The 13,323-nt window shown below is 39.3% G+C and overlaps 1 protein-coding gene across 18 annotated transcripts in view; it reads left to right on the plus strand.

Annotated features, from left to right (window-relative positions):
• The window catches only part of greb1l (GREB1 like retinoic acid receptor coactivator), a 58,566-nt gene extending 46,395 nt beyond the window's left edge, over positions 1-12,171 (plus strand). For 14 of the 18 annotated variants that reach the window (XM_028019371.1, XM_028019378.1, XM_028019377.1 and 11 more), the window contains 17 exons: positions 185-374; positions 1,280-1,416; positions 1,504-1,846; positions 2,305-2,420; positions 2,676-2,908; positions 3,070-3,635; positions 4,188-4,293; positions 5,032-5,178; positions 5,276-5,418; positions 5,505-5,666; positions 6,045-6,249; positions 7,444-7,606; positions 8,071-8,298; positions 8,376-8,517; positions 8,639-8,839; positions 9,279-9,417; positions 10,042-12,171. In XM_028019371.1, the coding sequence (XP_027875172.1) occupies positions 185-374; positions 1,280-1,416; positions 1,504-1,846; positions 2,305-2,420; positions 2,676-2,908; positions 3,070-3,635; positions 4,188-4,293; positions 5,032-5,178; positions 5,276-5,418; positions 5,505-5,666; positions 6,045-6,249; positions 7,444-7,606; positions 8,071-8,298; positions 8,376-8,517; positions 8,639-8,839; positions 9,279-9,417; positions 10,042-10,205 (3,385 nt within the window). In that variant the 3' untranslated portion in view covers positions 10,206-12,171. The remainder of the gene's footprint in view (positions 1-184; positions 375-1,279; positions 1,417-1,503; positions 1,847-2,304; positions 2,421-2,675; positions 2,909-3,069; positions 3,636-4,187; positions 4,294-5,031; positions 5,179-5,275; positions 5,419-5,504; positions 5,667-6,044; positions 6,250-7,443; positions 7,607-8,070; positions 8,299-8,375; positions 8,518-8,638; positions 8,840-9,278; positions 9,418-10,041) is intronic. The other 4 variants (XM_028019376.1, XM_028019389.1, XM_028019374.1 and 1 more) reach the window with 3 other exon arrangements.
• The last annotated feature ends 1,152 nt before the right edge of the window (positions 12,172-13,323 follow it).

Raw genomic sequence — 13,323 nt, forward strand, 5'->3', positions numbered from 1 at the left:
TTACTATCTGTTTTTCAGAACATTTGTGTTTGGACTATCTTCCCTTGCACCAAGATATTCAACAAGAACAAAAAGCTTTGTGCTTGCCCATGGCCCAGATCAGACTTGTTTTTATTAAACTTGTTGCATATTGTAGTAGAAATGTACAGATTCTGAATTTTCCATGACGCACCTTCATCACCAGTGCCCTATCAGGCTCTGTGTGCCACGGAGAGCTGCAGGGTCTGGCTGACCGGGTGGTGAACTGCCAGGAAGTCCTGGACGCCATGAACCTCTTGGTTCTGCAGGTCAGCTGCTTCCCTTACACCCTGCAGACCCACCAGTCCCGGATCAGCATCCACAATGAAATTCACTGGCCATCCAGTGACCATTTGGTGAGTTGTTTGTCCTCACAACATCAGAAAAATATTGAAAACACACTTGAGTAAGAGTATAGCAAATAACATTTTAAGTTGTGACATTTGGTATTTTTAACCAGCTATTTATTTATGTATTTATTTATTTATCATGTAAAACTTTCAGTATCAGTTTTTTTAAATGTGTGAATTAATCAGTTCAAATTGTTATTATTATGCATTAAAGTATATTTGCTTTCTCAGTTAATCTATTTATTCATTATTCTGTTCATTTATTAACATTTTGACATTATTTTTAAATTATTACCATTATTCATTAAATTAAATGACCAGCTCAAATTATTATCTTCCTTTTCAAAATGTTGGTTTCATTAAAATATGGAAATGATCTCTTTCCTTCTGACTAATGTCCAAAGCACCTCTACTTGCTAAATTATTAATGTCATTATTATTATATGGGCTGCACAGAGGCAGAGTTGGTAGCCCTGCTGCCTTGCAGTGACAAGGTCCTGGATTCAAGTCCTAGCCTAGCCTTTTTACATTAAATATTTTATATAATAATTATTAATTGACTTTAATTTTTGTTTTATGAATTAAATAATGCCCTCATTTAAAGGTAAGATCTTAATTAATGTATTAATTTCAAATATAATTTTTTTTATTGAGCTGATTAATGAAAACCCTTTGTTTACAACAACAGAAATGATGACTTTTCCGCCTGTGGCTCAGCTACTCCACCTTCTGGACTAAAAATATATTCACAGCAAACTGTCAAAGGAAATAGGGGATGCTTGTGCTTTGCGTTTTAACTCCACAAAATTGAGATTTAAGTGACTGTTTGAAAAATCAAAATACAGCAATACATGGTAAGGAGTTTTCTGGCCAGTCACTTTTATTTTGTTGTTATGAACATTTTCTTCCAGCAGAGGGAGCAACCTCCGCATGAGTTGGTCTACTTTGGCCTGAGAGACTACAGCTGCTCCCTGCAGTGGGGCGTGGCCAGCCCCATTCTGCGCTGTGATGACGCGTTTGAGAAGATGGTTCATACTCTCTTAGAGAGGTAAGGTTGACACCAAGGAACAGTTTCTCTTAAAAACCTGAACAATGAATCATTATAATCAGCTAAACTCTCCAACATCGCTTCCAGACATCCCCACCTGCACAGCATGGTGATTCGCAGCTACCTGCTGATTCAGCAATACACAGAGGCCATGATGGCCCTGACCTCTTCCCCGTCCCTGAGGGATCACATAACCCCGGAGACCCTGGCCATGGTGGAGGACCTGATAAACGCTCCGAGTCGAGAGGGCTCCCAGGGCCGTGGCCACATGCTGCTGGTACGTGTCCCCTCGCTGCAGCTGGCGATGTTGGCCCGAGAGAGACTGGAAGATGTGAGGGACAAGCTGGGATTGCAGCTGTGCTTCGCAGTACTGCTGGGAAGTCCAGCGTCTGAACTCAACCTGTCCAGAAACTTCATCAACTTCCTCAGGGTGAGAAAACATTAGATTAGAATCACTGTTTTTCTCTTTATGGCGGCTTGCCTGATACTGTTGATGGTCAATGCAACCCAACACGCATGAGTATATTTTTGACATTACGAGTTTCTTACTTTAAAGTAGTTTGTTTCCGTTACCTTGAAAATTGGACTACAACATTTTTTTTTTCTTTTCTACTTTGTCATGTTGCATAAAACCCAGAGGGTTTGGGTTTTGCTTCACCAAAGATTTCTCAAGTTCAAGGAAAATGGCAACATTTGCGATAAATTGTAGTTTAAAAATAAACCTCTAAGAACCCAGTAGTTGTGAAAGGTTAAAAAGTTAAATATTTTCTTAATATTGCTCAGATAAAACTGGACTGGAAATATTAAAAAGCTGTGAATGCTCGTGTTTATGTTCTTCTATTTGAATTAATCATTTAGTAAAAAAATGGGTGTTTTTTTCTGCCACAGACATGGAGAGGCTTTCAGAATGAAGAATGGGTACCACACACATATGAGGATCTGGAGGGGCTGCCCTGCATCATCATTCTCACAGGGAAAGACCCACTTGGAGAAACCTTCCCCCGGTAATCACACTCTTCACACATAAAGCTGTGAAACATCCCACAGACAGCTGATTTCCACTGGGGCTTTGATTTAGCAATGAATGAATGTGAATTCTTTTGACTTAAAATAAATCAATTTTAGTGATTTAGAAAATTGATTTTCATAATTCCGGTTATTTATTTTAGTTTTAAATTATTTTTCAGAATAAAAGTCTTGTAGAAAATTAGCAAATAAAACAAATAAAATATCTAATCTTCACAATTCTGACCCTCCAGGTCTCTGAAATATACGGACTTGCGTCTGATAGACTCCAGCTACCTTACCCGTACCGCCCTGGAGCAGGAGGTGGGTCTTGCATGCACCTATGTTTCTCTGGATGTGGTCCAGGAGTCCAAGACTTCTACGGCTCCTCGGGAATCAGATGGAGAGAAAACCACAGGCAGCCTGAATGACGGGGATGAGCTGGAGAGACCTCAGAGCAATGGCAGCGCTGCAACCAGAACATCTGGTGAGTCTGAGAAACGCTGGAATGTCCTGTTAAAGACACAAAGTCTAACTACATCTGGTGACAGAAAATAAAGTGTGACGAATTTGGATATTTCAATAAGTTTAGCTCAACATTTTGTATTCCAGTTTTTAATTTCTGCTTCTCTCTACATCCTCAATAAGGCTCGCTGGCGGAGAATGGAGTCAGTTCATCTGACTTGGCCGATTCGTTCCAGAAGCCCTCCACTTCCACCTCCCAACCCGAAGGCCTCGTCACCTCAGATGTGGCCACACTAACCGAAGGATTCAAGCAAGAGTGTGACTCTCTGGGAAGCCAGCTCTCCTCCAACCCTCTGAAAGCCCCCAACGCCCCTCCATCCAATTACTCTAGCTCCTCCTCCTCCTCCCCCTCCACCTCTTCCTCTTCCACACAGAGGCCCAGCCAGTCCACGCAGTGCGGGCGGGCATCCAAGTGCTCCAGGGTGTCGCCGCGAACAGTCATCCTGTCACGGGCGGCTTACAACCTGCTGTCAGGAGAGTCGGGGAGTCAGCTGAGCTCCTTCTCACTTCTGCCTCACGCAGATGTGTCCTGGAGCAGTCCGCTGAGGCCGCTCATCACACACAACCTGCAGAGGGCAGACCAGAGCCTGTACTACCGCCAGTGGACTGTTGCCAGGCAGCATCACGCTGATTATGAAGCACCACCTGTGCCGCATCCACGACGCCTGCTCCTCAGCGGACCTCCACAAGTAAAATAAACACGCATGTTCCTTCCAAAGAGGTTTTGTGGAAATGTCTGATTTATTTCATAATTTCTTTTTATTTTATTAAAGAAATTATGAAGTGCCTTGTCAAAAGTTGTAATTATCATTGAAGATTTAGACATTTTGTCACATTTCAGTCACGATTTCTTGTGTTAGTTTATTAATTAGTAGACTTCTGAAGCCAGTTTGTTACCAAATCACATAACACATTACAGATTTTTATCCGTAAAAAAATGGAAAGCCATGGATTCTTTTTATCTGACTTCACAGCTGTGCATATGTGTATTCCTGCGCATATACATTTTGCTGGCTTATTATTTAAATAGCCAATGACATACACAGACATGATGTGAAAAGTTCAAGGTTTATGAATGCTTCTGCAAGGTACTATCTCTGGGGCCTATCATGTAAATGAAGAAAAATGTACCAATATTATCTTTAAATTTAAATTCAAATGCTTGCAAATTGTTATATATTCACTTAGACATATGAGAGTTATTACACAATTACATATATTGCTTCCTTTTCCTTCGTCAGGTGGGAAAAACTGGTGCTTACCTGCAGTTTCTACGCATCCTGTTTCGTATGCTCATTAGACTGCTTGAGGTTGATGTTTATGATGACGAAGAAGATGAGGAGGCAGGTGAGGATCACTAGGACTTTTGTATTTCTTCTAATCCTTTTCTCTTTTTTCCCTTCAAAAATGGTGGGAAAAATGGCAACAACTACATGTTAATGGTTTCTAACCGTCATTCAGAAGGCATATAGAATTTTCTTTTATTTGTTATTTGGTGAATAATACCAAGTTTGAAATGAACAGCAACATCCTTAATCTGGAATTAATTTTTTTTTTCCATTTAGAAATATGTAACAAAAAAAGTGTAATCAATGACAAAATGAAAACAGAGGTCATTTTATTATACTCAAACATCAAATGACAGTCAAAAGCTACAGATTGTCCACTAATTTGTCCAGGGGATGTTATTTTTCTGAAAGATGCTGTTCTCAGGTAATGGATGCACTTAGATATTGACTGTATTGATAAGTTTGATGTCCAGTAACAACAAGGACTCAAAGATATCTCAGCAAAAATCACATTAAGATAACTGACGTTCAACTTTAAACCACTTGTTAGTGGTTTAAAGCTGCTGAACAGAGATTCACCGACCAGATTTTTGTGAAAGCTTTCTGATTGTAGGGCTTTGTCCTCTTACTGATTTTAGCCAATTACGGTTTCTCTTTAGTAAGTATGATTTTAGAAGATGTATATTTATCATGTTCAATTACAAACTGAGTTTGAAAGCTCAAACATATATAACACAGGCTCCCACCATGCTGTCGGGTATCACTAGCAAATGTTTTTCCCACTTTTAACTTGCAGAAACTACAGATGCTACGACTCCAGCAAACACGCAGTGGCCCGACATTGAGGATATCCGAAAGCTGCCCTTTGACCCCAATCCCAGAGATCCTAAATTCAGGAAGGCCAGCCCGGTTTACTCTGATAAGATGCCAAAGTTATTTAAAGGTCAGAAAACTTATACTGAAAGAATTAAAATCTTTAATTTGAAAAGTGTTTGCAATGTAAGTGCTACACCTTAAACACATGCAATGTAATTTGTTAGCAGAGTTTAAGAAAGAAGGGGAGAACCAAGCACAAGGCAAGAGAGTGACCAAGTCAATACGTCTAAGCAGGTTTGCTGCCCATAATGCCTTTCACCACTGTGAGCAGTGTCATCAATACTGTGAGGCAGTTCCTACTACACAGGTGAGCTACATAGAGATTCCTTCAAACTGATTAATAGACATCTTTTAAAATCTTCTCTCTACAAATAATGAATTTGTGTGTTATAGCTGTCGGAGTGCTCCTTACACGCTTTTACCTTCTGCTCATCCATGCTGGGGGAGGAGGTCCAGCTCCAGTTTTTCATTCCTAAAGCCAAGGAGCAGCACTTTGTTTTCAGTCACCAGGGGAGCCATCTGGAAAGTTTACGACTGCCTCTCGTCTCCACAAAGGTTAGATAATACGTCTCTAGAGCTAGTAGATCAGGGGTCTCAAACTCCAGTCCTCGAGGGCCGCAGTCCTGCAACTTTTAGATGTGCCTCTGCTGCACCACACCTGAACAGAATAATTAGGTCATTAAGGCTCTGGAGAACTGATCTACACAAGGAGGAGGTAATTAAGCCATTTCATTCCAGTGTTTTGTACCTGTGGCACATCTAAAAACTGCAGGACTGCGGCCCTCAAGCCCTGGAGTTTGAGACCCCTGTAGTAGATTGACAAAAGAAGTTCACTAAACAAATATGTCATCAGCATAATGTATGATTAAAAAAAAGTCTTATATGGGGAGAAATGGTGATGCTATACTCATTTATCTTTATGCTTCTGCAAAGGACCCTGATCTTTTGAAGAGTCCAATCTTCACCCCGACAACAGGACGCCAAGAGCACGGGCTACTCAACCTCTTCCACACCATGGAGGGCGCCACTCATCTGCACATCCTGGTGGTCAAACAGTTTGAGATGCCGCACTACAGGAAGTACTGGCCCAATCACATCCTGCTCGTCCTTCCAGCAATGTTCAATAGTGCCGGAGTTGGTGAGCGGCTTACTGTCTTAACAAGTCCAGCAAACTTAGGGTCTGTGAGAAACACTTACTTCCAATACTGATAAAGATGTCTAAAAGACCTTAAATTAAAGTTTTAGTTTGTATTTAACTTGCATTATCTTGTTGCTCGTCACTGCAGCAGTGAGTTTGGGAAATTACTTGTACGTCACTTACTGTCCTCTTCAGTAAGTCTCTTTGGACCCTTTCTTTTCTTGATAAATGTCAGTGACTTTTCTTCTCATCTTTTCTTGAATTTCTGTTGATTCAAGAACAGAATCAAAAAGTGTGTTACGTTTTGAGATCTTTTAGCCTCGTTAGTTTTCCAAATAACGAAGTTAATCCTAATTATTTCATGCAGTTGTTAACTGAGCAAGGGGAGTCATTACACTTTAATGTAGACTCAGATTGGTTTGAATAGCTTTCTTATAGAATCGTTTGAGGACTGATTTTTATATTTACTCAGTTGTTCTCTGCATGACAGTATTATTCCTTGTGTTATAATGTGAAACACTGTATAACCCATTATAATATAATAATAATATACATATAAAAATATATGTATATTTATATATATATATATATATATATATATATGAATGTGGCTTGTAGGTTTCTCAACCTTTCTGTTTACATCCCATCATGCTGATAATAACCGCAGCATATAGGCCAGTGGGGTTATTGGCTATTACACTTGTGACTTAGAGCATGTTTTGTGAAGATGAAAGGTAAAAGCTTTTTTTAGCCAATCTGAGGAAGCCGCCCTGTATGACAACATCAACACCTTAATAAAGTCATTTGAAGAGCAGTCAATCAAGTGTGTGCGCTCTGCTTGAAAGAGGTGCAGCAAAGCTAAGCTGCAACCTGACAGATCACAGCTGTGTCACCTTGACCCCTAAAGCTTGGCTCCCTGCCAGTGTTCTCATTCAGGACAAACTGTTTGTGCTGTATACACATGCACCGTAAACTGTGTTCTGTACCATAAAAACTGTGACTTTCTGCTTTTTATTAAACTGCAATAGTTCACATTTTATGTGTAATGTATACCTAAGCTGTGCAATTTAAGGACAGCATGGGTATACTCATTACCTCCATCAGCAATTTGCTATTGCTAAAGGACCCTCTGGATGTTGTACTTTTTAGGAAATATGAATGACACACAGAGTAATAGGCTCCTGTCTGTTTAAGGTGCTGCTCGCTTCATGATCAAAGAGCTGTCATACCACAACCTAGAGCTGGAGAGGAACCGCCTGGAGGAGCAAGGTGTCAAGAGACAAGATGTATGGCCTTTCATTGTCATGATGGACGACTCGTGTGTGCTGTGGAACACCTTCCAGCCGACAGATGGAAGGTAGAACAGAGCTGGAATAACCTTGTTTCCCCCCCAAAATTAGGAGACAATATCTGAAATGAAAAGATAAACTAAATATGTGCAATAATGTGCAATTTATTTAGACAGTTGGCGACTGTTCTAGTTTATAAGTTTAACAAATTGTTAATTATTATTTTTGTGGTTATACCGCCTATCTTGGCTAGATTTCAGGACTGAGAACTCCTCAGTTCTGCCTGTATGGGATAAACTAGTCTTTATAAACTAAACATCACTAGAAAAATTATTCAAATTGATGACGTATGGTGGTTATGTTAGTTGTCTTTTGTCGACCCTATTTCCATTTTACCCAAATAGCTACACGGTTTGCTTTTTTTTCACATTGCATTCAGCATTGTGTTCTTAGGGGTTTAAACTTTGCATTTTTATGATAATTACAGACCTGTTAAAGTTTAAACTTTTCTTCCTTTTATTTGTTTTCTCAGTGAAACCTCAGATGGAAGCTCAGGCATCACCAATGTGTCTTTGAAAACAGTACTGCAGCACATGGAGAACACACCCAAAATCTCCCTGTATGCTATCTGCGGTGTCCGCAAGTGGAGCAGCAGCCTGGCCCACAAGACTCCCCAACACCCCTTCAGCCGGTGTCACCTCCATGACCTTGTCCTCCTTAATGTGGACCTGACACAGAACGTTCAATATGACCTCAATCGGTAAGTTCACGTCAGCCTTTAAGTTGTTAATAACATTTGCAGTGATTTTGATTACTGGCCACCGCTGTCGTGTGCAGGTACGATTGTGAGGAGGTGGACTTTAATCTGAGGGTGAACAGCAGCGGGTTGCTGATATGCCGCTTTAACAACATTTTCCTGATGAAAAAACACATTCCAATTGGGGGAAAGAAAGATTTTGTTGTCAAACCGAAGCTCGTGGTGGGTATCTCGTTTGTATTTTGAAACCTCATTGACCGTCAAAGAGACAAAATAATGTAAGTTTTCTTTTTTCTCCACAAAGCACAACCTCACCCTGTCGAGGCTACTTTTGTCTCCTCAGGAAATCGAAAACAAGGCTCCGATCAGCCCGTCTCAGTATGTCTGTGCCCCAGACAGCGAACAGACCCTATTAGACGCCCCGGCTCAGTTCCTGCTGGAAAACTTCCTGCAGAGCTGCAGCCACAGACTGTTTCCGAAAGCTGTTCAGAACAGAAACAACCCAGTACTGTCCATCGATAGTTACCTCAACCTCAGCCCAGAGGTAAGATTTCCCAGGAGATTCAGCTGACCTCTTCAGCTACATGTACAGCTACTAAACAGTGAGGAGTTATTATATCTGTGTTCTAAATCTGAAAATTTTATTCTGTAGAATATCTTTAAACAAGAAGTTTTTGCTGGGTTGCTTTTCAAAGAACATTCTGACCCGCTTACAAGCACATGTGCAGGCAGCGAATGCTAACGAGGCAACTTCTGTGTATGAGATCATATTTGTGACTTTGCACAACTTCAGCACAAACAGTTTGCTTATGTAAACATTTCATTTTTTGTTTTATTCCACACAATATGCACAGTTGTTTGTTCTGATGAACCCAGAAGCTTCCTGACAGGTTTCAGAATGTTTCCAATCAATACAAACCACCTCATGTTTACTTTATTTTACTCTAGCAGCAGTGATAATGTGTCTTACATTCTTATTGCAGATTTCTGTGTGCTACATCAACTCACGCCCACACTCCACCAATCTCAACCATCAGGGTCTGGTGTTCAGTGGCCTGCTACTTTACCTTTGTGACTCCTTTGTTGTTTCTGGACTCCTCAAGAACTTCCGCTTCCTGAAAGGTGACAGGCCTCCATACTTGCAGATTGAAATTTTAACAATTACCCATTTTGTGGAATTACAACCACATACTTCAATGTATTGGATTTATTTATGGTAATAATACAAAGTAGTGCATAAATATTAAGTGGAAGGACTAGCATATGTACGGAAGAGGATTAGGGCCACCAAAAAAGAATTCTGAGATTAAAGTTAGAATTCTGACTTTAATCTCAGAATTCGGACTTTAAACTCAGAATTCGGACTTTAGTCTCAGAATTCTGACTTGAAAATCAAAATTCTTTTTTTTTTTTCTTTTTCCAGTGGCCCTAATCCTCTTCCGTACATATGAGATTTTGGTTTTGGTTTTACAAATAAACATCTAGTGTGGTGTCTATATGTATTGCAGTTGGGTCTCAGAAAAAAAGAAGCTACAAATTGACACCATTCGTTTCATATTTTTAATTATAAAAATGCTTAATATATTTATTTAAAATATTTTGACCACCGGGTGTCATTTTAAGTGTACTACAGCAATTTTCACACTCTTACAAGTGTGTGGCTGTAATATGGAAATATGCACAAAAACGTTTAAGCGGTGTGAATATTTTCCCGAGGCACTGGGATAACCTTGATTCTGCCCTCAGGCGCCACCCTCTGTGTGATCTGCCAGGACAGAAGTTCCCTGCGTCAGACCATCGTCCGGCTGGAGCTGGAGGACGAGTGGCAGTTTCGTTTGCGGGACGAGTTTCAGACGGCCAACTGTAGTGAGGATCGGCCCCTCTACTTCCTGACCGGCCGCCATGTTTGAACCCACAAGTGTTCTGTAGCTGCGCAGGTGGAGAATCTCGGTCACAGTTAGGAGTACTTTTGGATCTCCCCTGCAGCAGTTCCTTTGATGCCTGCTTGTTGACTCATCTCCACTTGAGCTTGTTTTTACCTAAAGGAAAACTGCCTCCAGGTTATAAGAAGCACAGCTCAATTGAGGCTTTGCTTGTTTTCTTGGGGCAAATATGGATCCAATACAGGACTAATGCAGGATCCTTTTGTCCATGAACTTTAAATCCAGTATGTCCAAGTCTGGACTTACGTTTATATCTCAGGGTTTCAAATTGAGGGAGATTTAAGGGTTTTAAGGCGTTATGTTTTCTTCTCCCTGCTTATTAACTTAAGTTGGCACCAAAGACTCAGCTGCACCTTGCCTTCTCCATTTTCTTTCCAGTTCATCCTTTGAAACTCCAAGAAGCTCATTAACGCTTCATAGCTAAGTGATATCACAACAGAGGCTGCATCACAAGCAATTTCCAACATTATTAGCAGCCGATGCTTTTCTTTTACCAATGGGATTTGACTAGAAAGCAACTATTAATCTAGCAGATTTACGTTTATTTTTTACTGTGCCTCTAAAGCATGAATGTGGCATCGATAATCTTTCCAAGAAGAAGCCGTGAGTGCTGTTGTACTTTCCAAATTACTTAATTTCTGTCGTCACAGATAAGGGAGTTTACAAGCTACGACTTTTTAAGAATGTAAAAAAGTCTATCTGCTATTTAAAATCCTGATTATTTACCTTGTTAATGTGTAATGCCAATCAGAAAGAGCAGCCCATGTGTTAGAGTAAATAATTTGCATTTAGACATTTGCTGACTCAAATCCTGAACGGTCAGAGAAATAAAATGTCATAATCAAGCTCCGTCACTGCCTTTGACCTTGCTTCTAACTGTGCCTAGAACTGCTCCTGTTGTGGTGTTTAGAGGCAGTTAGCTTCTTCGCTGTTTGCATAGCTTAAACTAATGCCCCACAATTGATAGAAAGGGTAATCAAAGGAAGAATAAGGTGACACACTGTTAAAAAAAGCATACTTGAAAAGTGTTTTTGTGCATTTCTCCACAGGGTTGTCATAAGAATATGCCTTAATTGTTTTACACAGCCACAAATAATCTGTCATAATGACCAATCAGAATGAAGAAAAAGTCAAAGAAATGTTTGAAAGTAAGAAGGAATAATTAGAATTTGAACTACTGTACTGTTGAGATCTTTGTTTACATTATTAATATATTATGCCATCCCCTTACCCACTGACAGTTTATGATGTTATGTTTTAGCTTTGTTATACTCTTGCCAGTGTATTTTGGTTGTCTTTCTGCATTTTATGTTGCAAAAAGGCTAGAAGAAATCTACCTAGATATATCTATGAAAATATGTTTGTATCCCTTTGTGTCCATGTGTTAAATTTTCATCAACAAATGGAAATCAGGTCCATGGAGGTTTTTTTTCTTTATTTATTTGACAAGTATTTTGGACTGATAATCATGTTCAAGTGAGAGATTTGATTGCATTCTGAGGCGGGGGCTCTTCCCTCTTCAAAAACATCTGTGAAGGCTTTGCACAGGAACCCAAATGGATGTTGTTTTAGATGTACTGAATGTTATTGGAGGGAAGGAGATGTGAACTTGCACTATTCAAGTTACTAGTTGAATAATATACAGCAAACAACTGCTCCCTCAGAAATATTCCACGTATAACACTAGGTCCATAGCATTATTTTTTTCTTTCTTTCTTTGTCTTTTTTAAAATAATTTAATACTTAATATGCAACTTGCTCTCACAATCTTTGCTGAAATGTGTCTCGATGTCTTGTGCAGCTCAGTGGTAGCCTTGGTGCCTGGGTGATCTACCTCATATTTACCATTGTGATTGCTGGCTGTGAATAACATAACAGTAGAGTCCTATTGTTGTTGAAAATTATGAATGTAATAAAAATGACTTCCGAGTTTTCCTTTTGCTATTACTTGACTTTTCTCATGAATTCAACTCTAATAAAATAAACATAGGATTTAGAAAATAAATTAGTTGTTTGTGTAACAATTTGTATATTTGGATCAAATTTGGTCTAAAAGATAAAATTTCAAAATATTCTTAATTAAATAAGCTTAGGTTTAACTAATTATTTGGCTTATTTTACTCATCTGTTATCCTTCCATGTCAAAATGACAATACTAAAAATTGTCTTAAAGATAAAACACTACTCAAATATTATTTTTCAATCTGATCTACCATGATAACATTTAAGCATCTTAGCTGTCAACCTCAGCTAAAATTTTCTGTTCATTGTCAATGACTTGCTAGCAAGTTTAGCATTAAAACAGTTCAAACAGGATAACGCTACAACATTTTGTGTTTTCCCTGAAGCGCAAAATGTTGTCTGAATAATGCAAGAAGACCCAGATGTTGAACTGTGCAAAGTAGCAGAAATATTAAAAGATCCAAAATTTGGGAACAAATCTGTGAAAGGGATTGAAGTGTAAAAGTAAGTTCAAAACATTGAAATCAGCATCAAATGACTGTTTTCACTTTCTAATATTTATTTAAGGGGAAACTTTGAGGAGTTTTTTTGTTGTTTCTAAGTTGCGATATCCAATGCGTTTTACTTTGTTGTGTTTCAAACACACCAATTTAGTACTGATGTGATTTAAAGTTCATTAGCAATGCATTAGCAGTGTTGTTAAAGTTCATTTTAGGATCTAAGTTTAGTTTGTGTTTAAAAATCCACACCTATTCCATCTGAAACTCTTTCTCCTGCTTTTCTTTCCTCAACACATCTCCAGATAAACTGTCTCCATGCACAATAACCCCACTAATCATACATAGGAGAAATGGCCTCTTAATGAATGCTGGAATCTTCTCTTAGAGTGCTGCAAGGGCACAGGGGCATTGCCGGTCCAGGGACAGTACTATTTCAGCTCCTGTGAGATAATATTAGAGCACATTCCACCTACCTACAGCTCCAGTGCGATATGACATGACTATTTTCAGCCAGCACCTGACAGATTAGGATGAGGCCAGTAATAAGTGCCTTGCACTTTAATGTCTGCTCATTTTATATTGTGCTTATAAGCCAAAACGACAAAATGTGGTTGTTACCAAGA

This window comes from Xiphophorus couchianus, chromosome 6 (assembly GCF_001444195.1).
Source record: "Xiphophorus couchianus chromosome 6, X_couchianus-1.0, whole genome shotgun sequence".
Classification (NCBI taxonomy): domain Eukaryota; kingdom Metazoa; phylum Chordata; class Actinopteri; order Cyprinodontiformes; family Poeciliidae; genus Xiphophorus; species Xiphophorus couchianus.